The 14,789-nt window shown below is 45.8% G+C and overlaps 1 protein-coding gene across 33 annotated transcripts in view; it reads left to right on the forward strand.

Annotated features, from left to right (window-relative positions):
* tcf7l2 (transcription factor 7 like 2) overlaps positions 1 to 14,541 on the forward strand; it is a 108,869-nt gene extending 94,328 nt beyond the window's left edge. For 3 of the 33 annotated variants that reach the window (XM_064321183.1, XM_064321175.1, XM_064321197.1), the window contains 7 exons: positions 1,787 to 1,927; positions 2,906 to 3,068; positions 4,197 to 4,304; positions 5,468 to 5,531; positions 6,317 to 6,367; positions 7,698 to 7,770; positions 13,781 to 14,541. In XM_064321183.1, coding sequence (XP_064177253.1) covers positions 1,787 to 1,927; positions 2,906 to 3,068; positions 4,197 to 4,304; positions 5,468 to 5,531; positions 6,317 to 6,367; positions 7,698 to 7,770; positions 13,781 to 14,183 — 1,003 coding nt within the window. In that variant the 3' untranslated portion in view covers positions 14,184 to 14,541. Of the gene's footprint in view, positions 1 to 1,786; positions 1,928 to 2,905; positions 3,069 to 4,196; positions 4,305 to 5,467; positions 5,532 to 6,316; positions 6,368 to 7,697; positions 7,775 to 8,743; positions 8,817 to 9,754; positions 9,780 to 13,780 lie in introns of all 33 variants that reach the window. The other 30 variants (XM_064321187.1, XM_064321180.1, XM_064321205.1 and 27 more) reach the window with 24 other exon arrangements.
* The last annotated feature ends 248 nt before the right edge of the window (positions 14,542 to 14,789 follow it).

Here is a 14,789-nt window from a genome sequence, read left to right on the forward strand (position 1 = left end):
TAGGTATTGTAATATGTCAAGGTTATCATGGTGTTAAGTTCTCACACCAGCATGTGACTTGTTACAGAGCTTCCACACTGGGAAGAAATGTATGTGATGATCTGTAAAGAGGGGTTTAGGAATGTGTATTTTATTCTCACATTGTGAAATTGACATTTGTTGCTGCTGTTGATTGTGTGATGTCAGTGTACATTGTGTTAGCCTTACTAGCTGGGGTTCAGGGGTGAAGGATTCAGCACCAGTCCAACCCATTACCTCTCAGCTGTCTTATCTAATCGTGTCACTCATTGAGTTTTGAGTATGTGTCAGTGAGTGTGTGTGAGTGTCGGTGAGCATGGATAAGCGTGTGTGTGTACGTGCGTACGTGCGTGTTTTAGCATGTTTGCCAGTGTTGCCTGTTGGTGTGTGTTCCTTATGCCCCTTTCACACATGGAACCCACAGCACTGCCAGGGTCCGTTATCAGGGTTGGGTGGCGGGTTTCCTCGTTCAGGCATTGGTGTCCAGAGTAAAAAAATTCCATGTTGTGTCACATGTGACACGTGACAAGACTGCTCCAGATAGATTAGGCAAGGCAGGATGTCTACCCACCTAAGCAATGCAGAACAAATGTTAGCATTACGTTAGTTCGTCTTTACATCAGCCAGATATTTTGCTGAATAATACTTTAGGCAAAGATATAAACCCTACAAACACAAGACAGTTGAACAGTGATAGTTTTAAGATAACGGTAACATCTTTAGCCAGTATTGCCCAGTTATATGATCCCAACGAACTAACGTTAATGGAATGGAAGCATGGTCTATCAGCTAAAAATCTTGAGATGTTTTGGTAAAATGCAGCAAAAATAATGTTGTTAGCCCAGTTAAATGGTAGCTAGATCTTGCGACATGGGATAAAAAGAAACTTAAAACTGAAAGAGCATGACATAGATGTTTACCAGCGAGAAGTACAACATAGCACCCAATCACATAGTGAGGCTATTATGGAAACTTTGATGATAGTGGTAATGGTCGTTTTACAATTGGCAAAGCAACACTGTTTATTTCATTCCTAAAATGTTCACAGTTTTCTCACAAAATCACACAAGGCATATTTATTCAAGTTTGTGTTGGGAAGATTCGGCAAAATATTAAAGAAATATTTTTTGGCTGGACCGCAACAGCGGGGCCAGCCCTACAAACGCGAATGTCTGTGACTGGGTCACTGAGTGATGAAGTCACACCATTGGTCGGCTAAATTATGAAGCTACACCATTGGTCGCTGGTCCAGCCATATACTAGGTTTTGACCTGGTCTTGTTCTGAATCAAAAGGTCTTGCATGAGAATGTTATCTTTTGCATGCTTTATCAGAAAATGTTGCTGCTTTTGTTCACACTATAGCCACGGTGAAAGATTTCCATAAATCTTAATTGGTCCTGACCTGGCAAATTGGACGACTTTCTTGCGGGAAATACTGACTCTGTTTCCTGTTCTCACATGACAGCGACACAAAAATCTGCCAGAACGTTCATGGGTTTAGATGCGATGTGTGACAGGGGCTTTAGTGTGCATGTTTGTTGCTGCTTTAGTGCGTGTGTATGTGTGTGTGCGTATGCATGTGGGTGTGTGTGTGTGTGTGTATGCATGTGCGTGTCTGTGTTCAGTTGCAGATGTACTGTATGTTCCTTTTAGTGAATGTTTGTTAAGGTGCATATCTTTATAACTGCTATTGTATTGGAGAGTGTGTGTGTGTGCATGTGTGTTCATCTCCCATTTCACCTGTGTCCATTCTGACGATTTACACAGTTTTCTCGCCTCCAGGTTCCCCCCCCACATGGTGCCCCCCCATCACAGTTTGCACACCACGGGCATCCCCCACCCAGCCATCGTCACCCCCAACGTCAAGCAGGAGTCCTCCCACAGCGACATCGGCTCCCTCAACAGCTCGTGAGTCTCTCTCTCCCCCTCTCTCTCTTTCTGTCCTCTTTGTCGCCCCCAGTTCACTGTTAGCTTGTTCTCCAGCGAGGGAAAACACCACCACATCTCTCTCTCTGCTGCCCGTCGCTTAGAAATATCTGTTCCTAGATTACCCAGGGGCACAATGGCTTTGTACACATGCAGTCTGAACCCATGACCCATGCCTCCTTGTCCTTTCTCTGTGTACAAACAACACTTCCAGCACCACCATATCAGTCTTCTAATTTTCTGAAGCCAGTCAATGATGTTGTGGTGATGTGTCCTTCGCTATTGTGTGTCGTGCCTCTCTCACGGAGAAAGTGTCTTTGTTTATACTGAGGTCCGAGGTTAAGGTCAGTTTGCCCATAGGTCTTTCTGCCTTCTGATTCACAGGAAGGTTTTCTCAGTTTTTATTTATTTTTAAATACTCACACACACACACACACACACACACACACACACACACACGTAGCAAGTACTTTTCGGACAGCGTTGATCACTGTATATATAAGGAGCAGATAGTCGTCTTGCCAACTTTCACTGAAGTAAACGTTGAACTGTCTCTGTTTGAGGTATGCTGCATTTATGTTACAAGATGACCTGCAGTGTCAAAGATGCAAATGCTTACATGATGGCATTTATGAGAAAATAATCGACTTTGAATAGCCCTCACATCCTCGCTCTCTTCCGAATTGCACATTGGGAAATACAAACATACACGGGCACGCACATTTTGCAAGTGCTTTTCGGGTTGCGTTGACCACTGTATCTTTCTAAGGGGCTGGTAATTGACTCGCCTACTTTCACCAAAGTGGAAGCTGAATTGCGTCTCAGTTTGAAATATGCTGCATCTACCTGATAAGACAACCCGCACTGTTAAAGAAGCAAATGCTTAGATGATGGCATTTATGAGACAAATAATGGACGTTGAATAACCCTCCCGCCCTCGCTCTCTTCCTCCCTCCCCAGGAAACACCAGGACTCGAAAAAGGAGGACGAGAAGAAGAAGCAGCCGCACATAAAGAAGCCGCTGAACGCCTTCATGCTCTACATGAAGGAGATGAGGGCCAAGGTGGTGGCCGAGTGTACGCTGAAGGAGAGCGCGGCCATCAACCAGATTCTGGGGCGGCGGGTAAGCGGGCGGGGCTAACGCCGCAGTCAGCACTGATTGGGCGGGAATGTGTGGGTTTAACTCAGCTGATGCTCTGGTGGCTCTACATGGAATTGTTCTTCATCCACCCAGTAACCATGAGTGATATGTAGTTTTTGCGTCTAATTTCACAATATTTATATTTATATTATATATTATGAAAAAAGTATGTAACTAGAGGTTTTGCCATTTAATCTTCTAAACATTTTGGTTTTGTCGCCTTAAAAATGTTAAAGAATTCATGATACAATATGTGAATTCTGTCCAATATCTATTTGGTCGTGTAGACAGTGGATAAATTGTTAGTTACTGCTCCAAGGCCTGTTCTGAACAGAGATGGAAGCTGAATTGCAGCATGCAGTTGTACATTTTGGGGTTTTATCTTTATTATTTACCTTTGTTCTCTCCTGAGGGGAGGTAATACTTTTCACACTCAGGGCATTTGTAACAGATGACGGATACACAGATGGGCACAGAGTAGAGCTCCTGTGCATGTGCGTATGTTTTAAACTGTGGTCACTAACAACTCCAGGCAGTCAGTGCGTTTGAACTTGGTTTTCAAATGTTCAGGTGTATGGTCAGCATTTACAAACGATACAGGATTATAAAATATGACACTTGATAGTTACAAATAGTACAGCATAAATAAGGTTTGCTTTCTAAAAGATGATGTATGACCTCAGGGCCTCCGATCGAATCCAGAACGAATCCAGTCCCGGCTGTGGCCGGTAGCTCCATAGGGCGACGTGCAATTGGGGATTGCATCGCCCAGGGAATGGGAGGGTTCAGTGGGATAAGTTTCTGCGGTCATCGCTGTCTAGTGACCCCTGCTGGTCCGTTGGGTGCCCATAGATTGCAGTGAAAACCGCAAATGAAAGGTCCTCCTCTGACTCCGCACTATGAGCTACGCTGCAGTCTGCGGCGGGTTAAAGAAGCATCTGGTGACAGCACAATGTGTTTTTGAAATCAGTCTGAGGTAGAGACTCGTGTAACTTTTGTCTCATTTTTCGTTAGTTTTAATTATAGTGTCTCACCCTTGATTCTGTGCTTATCATTTGAATCCTCTCTCCCTCTGTCCCTCCCTCCCTCCCTTTCTCCCTCTCTCCTCAGTGGCACGCACTATCCAGGGAAGAACAGGCGAAATACTACGAGCTGGCCAGAAAAGAGCGACAACTGCACATGCAGCTGTACCCCGGCTGGTCGGCGCGAGACAACTATGTAAGTTTTTAAGTTTTCAAGTTGTATAAGTTTTTAACGCTGTTTCCCTTCTTTACATTATCATCTGTTCCCTTGTTAAAGAGGACGTGGCCTAAACCACTGCACCCTGGTGGAAGGGCGCAGTGCCTAAACATCTGTACCCTGATGAAAGAGGGCAGGGCCTAAACATTTGTGTCCAGGTGGAGGGGGGTGGGGACTAAGCATTTTTACCTTGCTGAAAGGGTGCGGGGACTATACACCTGTGTCCAGGCGGAGGAGGCAAGGCCTAAATGTCTGCTCCAGTGATAAAGTCTCTGTACTCGGGAAAGATGAACGTTACGTTTACACATTTACATTCTTTTTACAATCCATTTGTATGGCTGGATTTTAACTGCTGAAATTCAGGTGAAGTACTTTCCAAACAGAGGTGTTTTGTCACCTGTCTTTCATGTTAAGATACCAGCCTGTGAATCGCACTTTGTCTTCCTCCGGGGAAATGTTTCTACTGGGTGTTTTTGGGACAGAATGTGGTTTTCAGACCCTAGTTTCCCTGTACCAGTATTTAAGTCAGTTGATCATGTGAGGATGAGAACTACTGACCTACAGGTCTGTAGTCCTCAGAGGTCATTTTAACTATGACATGTCAAATTGTATGCATTCAGTGATGTGAAATCCTTACTCGGTGGACATTGCTCTCAAAATTGCTCTCACCTTTGCTTGTAAAATGTAAAAGCCATTAAACATTTTTTTGTTGTACAGTCTATATGATTACATATAGTTATGCTTTTTGGTCTGCTTATCAGTAAAGTGATGATGAAACAAAAAATACATTTTTAGTGTGAAGTCGACCCCCTTATTGACTTTTCAAACGCTGCTGGAGCACTTTAAAATAATTCTAGCCCCTAAACCTTTTCTACCCATTCTGATAAAGTTTACATTTTAGGCAATTACCTATCCATGAATTGGAGAATTGTACCTTGGCCAGTCTGGCCTTCAAAAGGACAGGGCGAAGTGTAGGGCGAACGAAGCCTCGTTATGGTTTTGGGGGTGGCTGTGTAAAACGCCTGGGCCTCGACGCAGAGAGACGGAAAGAAAACATGCGGCTCCTTCTTTTCCTTTCAGTTCCGGTGTCTTTGTCTTCTGCAATATAATAACTAAGGTGCCTGTCTATTTCTCTGTTTTTGGCGGGTAACCAACAGGGCAAGAAGAAGAAGCGGAAAAGGGACAAGCAGCCAGGAGAGGGCAGTGGTGAGTCCACAGCAATTATCTCTCGTATTGGAGGAGAGCATCATGTGTCAAGCCATGGCATCTCCCAGATAAAAGTCAAGCCTTTTCCTCTCATTTTTATCCATTTATTTATTTACTGCCTGGCATCTTTTGTTCCTGTATGCGACTATGCTATCTAATGCAACGTTTAAAATGTTAGACTGCTTGTTACTACCCCTTGTTAAATGCTAACAACAGTCACCATGCATGTCCAAACACCCCCAACCCCTCCTCCGCTGCAACTGCTTCCACCACAAACCCCCCCCCACCCCTTTCACCATTGACCCAAGCATCCTGTTATTTTGATGTCGTGATGTGTGTATGTTTTGAAAGATGTCGTAAAGTTTATTGTCCTGGAAGCTGTTAACATGCTACTGTTGTGTGTTTTACTTGCCTGTGCCTTGGTCCTGACTTGCCCCCCCTCTCCCCCTCCGAACCCCGCCTCCTTCCCCGCCCCCCTCCCCTGTGTTGAGTGTATTAGCTGGGGCTGTGCCTGTTTGCTTTGATGCATGCTTTTTGGGTCAAAAATCACCCTCGTCTTTAAATTAAGGAGGTTTGCTAATTCTATAATTTATTCCTTTATTATTATTATTATTATCATTATTATTATTATTATTATTATTATTATTATTATTATTATCATCATCATCATCATTTTTCTTTTTTGTGCGTTGAAAAATTTTGAAGTGTAGAGTAAATGTAATTGCAGTCCATTTGGCTGCAGAACCCGTTTTTAAGGCTTTGTGTCTGTTCTTTTTTTTTTACAGACCACAGAGAATATTTTCCAAATCCTTGCCTTTCCCTCCCTCCGATTACAGGTGCTTAATGTCATTTTGAGTCTTAAATTACTAACTTGTTTATTTCATTTCTCTCTCTCCTTTGGTTAATTATGTATATTTATGTATGTTTGTACCGTGTATATATTCAATTACTTAAAACGAAAATGTAATTTTTCGACACGATGGTTGTTTTTTTTGATTTGTTTATAATTTTTCTAAGATTTAAAAGCTCACTGTTCATTTATGCTACTTCCACCACAAGTATGCTTTTTAATAATGGATTGATTAATTAATTAATTAAATTAACAACAGTGTTTCTCTGTAAAGTCATACGTAACTTAACAGCATTCCCCGTTTTGGCAAATTGTACACGCAGTATGTTAACATAAGCGAATAATTGACTGAAAGGAATACGCAGATATTGAGGATTAAGTGATATATTCAGTCAGAGTAAACCTCCTTAATCTGTCTGCTTCAGTAGCCTTACCTGTCCTCTTTTTTACACTAGCATGAACACGTAGCTAACCACACACGCTCTCTCTGCTCAAATGCTCGGCGGAACGAGACTTGCTACTGCATTTGTCTGGGTGCACATCCACACGCTTCCCCGCCTGGGTCTCGACTCGCCCCTCCAAACTCACTTCACTCTGCGGGCTGCCCTCCTCACTGTCGCTACTACACTTCCTCTTTCCAGTTCAAATCATACATAGCAGACCAGAAATCAAATCTGCCACTTCCCCATTATGTTATGTTCTGATTTTTTTTCCTTAACGGTTGAGTTAAAAAAAATAAATAAATATATACTATATATACTATAAGGGTATGAAGATAATTTGAACAGGCATCGTTTGAGATGGATTCTCCGTCACTCGGAGAAAAGTTAAGCTAGAAATTTTTAAAAATGAAAGTTTTGATTTGTTTTTGCTCGACATCTGATCTTGCTTGTGGAGTACACTAACTGCATCCTCTATCGATCTTCACAGTAAAAGGGACACTGCAGAACTCATTTCTACCTTTTGCTGTTTAAGTGCTCCCACTTGGGAATAAAAAGGGGGAAAAATGCATAATTTACATAATATGGAACTAAGCAGATTCATTTGTTTCCGTTTTTCCTTTATTTCACTTTTGTTCTGTTTCCTCCCTTCCCTCCTGCTGCTGGCTTCTCTCTCTCTCTCTCTTTCTTGCTCTTTCTCTCTCACTCCCTTGCTCTCTCTCTCTCTCTTTCTTGCTCTTTCTCTCTCACTCCCTTGCTCTCTCTCTCTTTCTCTCTTGCTCTCTCTGTTTCTCCCTTGCTGTCTCTTTCTCCCTCTCTCTCCCTCTCTCTCTCTGTCTGTCTCTCTCTCTCTCTCTCTCTCTCTGATTTGATCAGATCTGAGCGCTCCTAAGAAATGCAGAGCGCGCTTTGGCCTTGATCAGCAGAATAACTGGTGCGGTCCATGCAGGTGTGTATGATGGTGCTCGCACACTGGCCGGGGCAGGTTGCAGCTGGTTTACAAATTGGCGCCCCTCTCCCCTTTTCTGGCTATCGCTCCCGCCCTCCGAAGCCTTCTCGTTTTTCTCTGCCTCTCCTTTTGGGTGATTTCAAACAGGCGTGCGTGAATGTGTGTGTGTGTGTGTGTGTGTGTGTGTATGTGTGTGTTTGTTTCCCGTCCCTAGGCCAAAATCCGAGCAGCAGGATTATAGATCTCGTCCACATACAGCCCTCCCTCCACACGAACCATCTCTGGGTCATGCATCTGCAAATTGTAACATCTGATAGTGGGTGTTTACAGAGAAAGTGGATTTATCTTCTCATAGTGGCATGTTTACAAAGAATAGATCAAAAGGCCTCACAGAGGAGACTTGCTGAGAATAGGTTTTAAAGCCTGAAGATACGGTCATATAATAGAGATGATTACAGATAGGTCATAACATCTCATAGTAGAGATGTTTGCAAAACACAGGTCATCGTGTCTCATAGCAGAGAACAGGTTATAACGCCTTATAGCAGAATGCTGTCAGGAACATGTAATAACATCTGATGGTCCAGACGTGCAGAGAGCTGCTCGTAATGCCTCAGTGGTTTACGGAGCACGGGCTAGTAAGGTTCATAGTACACCGTGTAGGTCATAACATCTCACGGCACACACATTTGCAGAGAGCAACCCATAACGCCTTCGTTAAGGCTCAAGCGTTGAGGGAGAGCTGTACGTGTATGCGTTTTTGGGGGCGGGGTGGGTCAGTGCACATTGATCGGTTGATAGCGGAGGGTGGGGCTGAAAGCTCGGTAAGTCAGAGGGAGCTGCCATTTGCACCAGCTGAAACCAAAGCTCCGCCTCCCTGCAGTGTGTGCCCCAATGACCATGTCCACTTCTTGTGTGTTTTTTTTTTTTTTTCCTCCCTGTTGTATTTCTGTGTTTACCTCTTGGCTAACAGATGCAAATACCCCAAAGAAGTGTCGTGCCTTGTTCGGCCTTGAGCAGCTGAGTTCATGGTGCAAACCATGCAGGTATATTCCCTGTAGTACCTCTGGGCCCATGGTGATGATGGTGAACAAAATGAAATCCACCTCTATTTTCTTCTCTATAAAATGTCTGCCTTTTTTTTCTTCCCTGTTACTTTCCTTAAACTCTCACTCACTCTTAAACAGAGTTCTCTTTGTGAATTGGAGCCTGCAACATGAAAAACTTGGACAAAACACCCATAACCATTTACATGCTTGTATGTAACATGTGTCCTGTGGCATGAAATGGATTTGAACCCTGTTCACATTTCTTTGTGTGATATATCTGAAACCCGGGCATCTCAGCTCGGTTTCCTCGTAATTTTAGACCTTTAATGTAGTGTATTGGACTTTTATGGGTCTTCAACGGAAATCTTTTCCTAGTCTGAGTTCATTTTTTAAAAATAAACCTGTGCAAAGTCTTGGCCTTACCAAGGAAGCGCCAACCAAATATAGGTAAATTATGTAGATTTTTTTCCAAAGAAAAACCCTTTGTTGTCCTTTTTCTTTTTTCTTTTTCAATGAACACATTTAGTCAGACTTTAACAATTCTGTACATGTACAGAATTCCATATATATGAAGATTTTAAATTACTTTCCCCTCTCTTTTTTGTTTATGAGGAGATGTTCTGAGATTTTAAATGCAGTTTCTTTCTCTAATATGTCAAATATATCTACATAACTATTGAAATATATTTCAAAAGTAACTTATTCAAATCTGTAAAAAAATGCATTTTCTGCAATCCTGCACCAGGGTAAATACCTGCTAACTTTGCTTTCATAACTCTGTCAATTTGCTCTGTACCTTTCAACTGTCTGATTTGTTTAGCTTAATTTTTAGATGGAGGGACTGTTGTTGTCTTCTCCCTTCTCATTACACAGTCTCTTTTCCCAATAACCTTACTTAGTCCCAATCTGTTGTTTTTCTGTTCTGACACAAGCAGTCTTTGAATTTGGAATATTTTCATGGTAGGTATTTGTTTCTGATAAGTAATACCCTTCTCTGTGACCCGCTTGCTCTTTCACCCACCCCCCCCACCCCCACCCCCACACCACCGCACTCCAACGTAGGTCCTGGTTCTGTGAATCAAATCCATACTGTATGTTTAGAGGCATGCTGTGCCCCATAACTTTCCATCGCTGTCCCATTATTAGCTGTGGAGTTATTTCTTCATTTCACTTACTGTCGAGTCTGGTTTCCAGGTCTCTCGTGTGGACGAACCCCACTCCACCGTTTGAGATCTATCTAATTTCAGGCGACTGGCAGAGATGGACGGTTTTCTGTGTCGCATTATTGTGCGTTGCTCAGTAGTGTCGGTGTCTGTGAGGGAGGCACAGAAAGCAGATTTCTACAGCAGATGGAACAGTTCCTCTGTGTGTATCGCTAAAAAGCCCTTCTCCGCACGGCGTGGTCAGAATTCATTATTTCCTTTTTCATTTGGTAATGTTTCATTTGTGTATCTGGACTCATTAATATTTTTGAACCGGAATTTGGTTTAAACTGGTTAAAACCTCACATTGCTGTTATTTTGGCCATGTGTCCACAATTTCCTATTTAGGCATTTGACAAGTGCCACCATCCATGAGTTACATATATAAGGGTACACACTCACATACAGTACACACATGCGCATGTATAATGGTACGTATACACACACACGTATAATGGCGGCACACGTTCACTTACGCGCACGGGCATATTGACGTGCGCACACGCGCGGTCACAGTGCGGTCATTCTGGGGACTGGCTCCGTCCCGTCGTGGCGCTCTCTCCGCTCGGCTCTCGCTCAGCCTGGCGTGGGCTCACCCGGCAGCTTACCGGCGCGTTCGAGGGGCTTTCCTTAGGTCGAGGTGCAGAAGGTGGGACTGAAACAGGGCCGGCCCCCTCAGAACACAGCGCGCGCAGTTCCGTGCCCTCTGCTTTGATTCCCTCTGCGCGATCCCTTCTCCGGCATTAAAATTTAACCCGCGCGCTCGTGGGGCCAAGGCCAGGGTTCTGAGCCCACCGCCGCCGCCCGCACGCCGAGACACGGGACCGCCCGTCCGGGTCTCGACCCCTCGCCCCACTTCTCTCGCCCCGGAGCCGGAGCGCGCGGCGCGAACGCTCCGCGTGTAAATCCGCGCCGAGGCCGGCGCGCGCCAGCGCGTTCGCTGCGACCGCTCCCGGAGCTCCCCACCGCGGCCCCGAACGGAACGCTCCATCAGGAGGCGCGCGCACCAACTCCGTTTCCTTAGCAACCCGGCAGCGGAAGGTCTCGGCGCCTATGCCCTTCGGCTGGACTGTGCCAAACCCATATTCGCCCGTAACTTTGACTCGCGAGTTTGTCAAAGTTAGTTTCAGCGATTGCGGTCTTCGCCAAACCGCGTTTGGCAAGGATCAAACGCGAATTTGCATTTAGTGACGGTTCAGCTGAGGTAGCAGTCGATATGAAAACGGAACGGGGAGATTGTGAAATGCGCGTGTGCGTAGGAGTCCGTGGCCGCTGGTGGCATCGTGGTCTGCTGACTGAGAGGCCGGAGCGCAGGGTGGTGCGGGGAGCGAGCGGATCCACGCCCGTTTCCGAAGAGCCGCCGGTTCTCGGCTCGGAGGACGCCAGCCGGCGGTAATGGTGTGTAAATTTGAGGTGCGGGGGGGGGGGTTAAAAGAGCCCGTGGCCTTCGCGCGCGTTCGGGGGAATCCCCAGCGATGCCCCGCAATCAATACAGCGCGCAGGCAAATGGCCGCGATCGATGCGCCTATTTAAAAATGGATATCACCTTATTTACAGCTGTCTGACAGGCGGTTATTGCGGCATTAGCCCGATCGGCTCTGGGATCGCTTCGCTGGCCTGGGACGCTGTCCTTCCAAATCGCTTTATTAGCGCCGTGATGAGGGCGTGTCAGATCGCTCTCTCTCTCTCTCTCTCCCTCTTTTTTTCCCCCCTCTCTCGCTCTCTCTGCCTGCCGGTTTCAGTACCGTAGCTCTTACATGAGTCACCTCTTTGTTGTTTTTTTTACCTCGGCGTCGTAGCTGTGTTTGTCGTTGCGCATCGTTGTCTGTGTGTGCCCTCCCTCTCCGCTCCTGGAGAACTGCATGAGCTCCTTCCAGTACAGCATGCAATTTACATAAACTGTGGGCTGATGTGGCTGTTCCAGAATCACCTCCCAAAATCTCTCTTTTTCTCCCTCTCTCTCTCCCTCCTTCTCTCTCTCTCTCTCTCTCTCTCTCTCCCCCTCTCTGTGTCTGTGTCTCCCTCTTCTCCTTTTTCTATGACTTTTTTTTGTCTGGCACCCAAGTCCACAGGTTTGCAGGCAGGGGTATGACTTTAAGAAACGTACCTTACCTTCTCTTTCCGCCCTTCCGTGCGGTCACTCTGTTCCTTCCTTTTTTCTCTCGCTCTCAAAAAATTGTCCTGTTCTTTGACCACTGTGTGGAGGTGGCTTTCAGTAGTCAAGGAAATGCATACGCAGGGACTCAACCAAGCCAGAAATGTCTTTCTCTATCTCTCTCTCTTGCTCGGTCTCTTTTCTTTTTTCTTTCTCTCCCTTGCTCTTTCTCTTATTTTTTTCTTTCTCTTTCCCTCTCTCATTTCCTTTCTTCACGCTCTTGGTATGAACAGCGCATAGCCTGAGTTAAATGTTGAATCTTTCCGTTTCGTTTGTTCTTGTGCCCAGCTGAATTTGGCCCTCGGGCAGCCAGATGCCTCATGGGGAGGAGCTGTGGGGGGTCAGGGTAGGAGGGGGTGGGGGGGAGGGGGGGGGGGTTGGGTGGTGTTGGGGGAGGAAGGGGGGGGAGGTGCTCTCTCTTGCCACTCCATCCAGACACCCCCCCCCACCGCCCCCCACCCCTCCCCAAACACACTGAGCCTTTAGCCCCCTCAGAGAGACTGCTGCCTGCCTCCCTCCCTCCCTCCCTCCCTCCCGCGCGCGGAGCGTTAGCCGAGCTCCGGCGTTTCTGGGGTCGGCGAGACTTCACCCGCAGTCGCGCTCCTCTGGCTCTAGGCGTAGCAGACGAGGGGGGAACCTTGACCTGGCTGGGGAAAAAAAGCAGCGGAAATGCAAACATGGCCGCCCCGGCCCTGACCCGCGCGCAGCGCAGCAGACATGTCTGTGAGGCAGGTTGCCGCGCGGCGCCGTTCTGCTAACCTCCACATCCGGATTCCCCAAAGAAACCAAACACAAAAAAAAACAAAAAAAAGGAGAAGAAGAAGAAGGCGAAAAGGAAATAACCGGGGGAAGAAAGAGTTTTTTTTATTATTATTATTATTATTATTATTATTTGTATTTTTTTGAAGGAGGAGGATGATGAGTCGTTGCTCGTTTTTCTTAAATCTCTGTCCGCCTCGGCATCTGCACAGTTCAGAGCGTCTCTTGTTCGTGTCTGTGCGCGACGTTTCACGTACGCTTTTAATAGACTTGGGACAGCCCGTTAAGGGCATTAATTAGAATTTCACAGTTCCACAGAACCTATCCCCACCCCACCCCACCCCTCCCCTACCCCTACCACTACCTCCACCTCCTCAATGTGAACCTTTTACTCTCTCTCTCTCTCTCTCTCTTTTGTCCGTTCCATCTCTCCCGTCCTGTGGCCAGTGTCAGTGCAGTGTCTGGGTTTATTGTCACAGGTTTGCACCCGCACTTATCCAGAAAAATCTTCACGATCTCAAGATTCAGTCTTGAAGTCGCCATGTTTTTCCGCTCTAGATTTAGCAGAACACAGAGACTAGGAAGGGGCTGTTGAACATTTAACTAAGTAATTAATGGGTCCCAGAATTGGGTTCAAGAATACACGTCCAGGTAACTGTCATTATGGGAGTGGGAGGGGTTGTTTTAAAATGGGAATAGATTAGTCGCACAGCCTGACAGTCATTGAGCTGACCTCCATTTGTACCGTCGTCCCCCCCCACACGTGGGATGATGCTTCCCTTTTTTATTTTTTAACTCGTTTGATTTCATCCTTTTTCCGCTTTCTTTCCCTCCCCCCCCCGCAGGAGAAAAAAAAAGTGTATCCGCTACATTCAAGGTGAAGGCAGCTGTGCCAGCCCCCCCTCTTCGGACGGAAGCTTGTTAGACTCCCCGCCCTCCTCCCCCTCCCTCATCGGCTCCCCCTCGAAAGACTCCAAACAGCAGGCAGATCAAACGCAGCCACTCTCACTGACTATGAAGCCGCCGCCCCTGGCCGCGCACCTCTCCATGCCCACGTCTTTAGTCCTGTTGGAAACCGCGGCGGCGGCCGGCAAAGCCGGCGCCACCAACGGGCCTTTGGAGCGCCCCACCATTTCCCCCCGACAGGCGGGGTCCTCCTCCGCGCTGGCCAGGCCCTCTCCAACCCTGTGCCACACCCACTCTCTGCTACCCCAGCCTCTCTCGCTCGTAACCAAGTCTATAGAGTAGAATAGCCCTTTTAGCACTCGGCAGTCTCTTATAGTTATTTGTTTGTTTGGCTTTTTTTTTTTTCCCCTCCTGGTTTCCAGTATGTTTATACTTTTTCTGTCTGTGCGTGTGCCTTTTTTTTCTTTCTTTTTTAGTTCGTTAAACCAAGTTCATTGGTCAATATTTGACCCATCATTATCTCGGGAAAAAAAAAAATATTAAAAAAGTTAAGTACAATGAATTGTAGATTATAAGCTTTGTGAATCTGCCAAAATTTTTATCAGCAACTGTTTTGAGTCTTTTTAGTGTTTAACGATGAAACGGAAAATATGTTCAAGGTTGTGTAGTTCCACATAGATGCATTCAAAAGACAAGGAAATTGTCAACAGGAAATTACGACAAAAACTAGGTATAGAAAAGAAAGCAGAGGTTTAGGAGATAATTGATGAATTGCGTTAGCCCTTTCCAAAAGAGTTTGTGGTTCTTTATTATTTGTATTAAATACGAGCTTGCGAACCAATCATTTTCCATCAGTTCAGATACAGAGGGCATGTGGAAAGCATTGTCACCTCTTCAACTGTGCGGAACAACTTTAATTGTGATGTTACTTGTTATTGTTTAAATGTA

The sequence above is a fragment of the Anguilla rostrata genome, chromosome 2, assembly GCF_018555375.3.
Source record: "Anguilla rostrata isolate EN2019 chromosome 2, ASM1855537v3, whole genome shotgun sequence".
In the NCBI taxonomy this organism is placed as follows: Eukaryota; Metazoa; Chordata; class Actinopteri; order Anguilliformes; family Anguillidae; genus Anguilla; species Anguilla rostrata.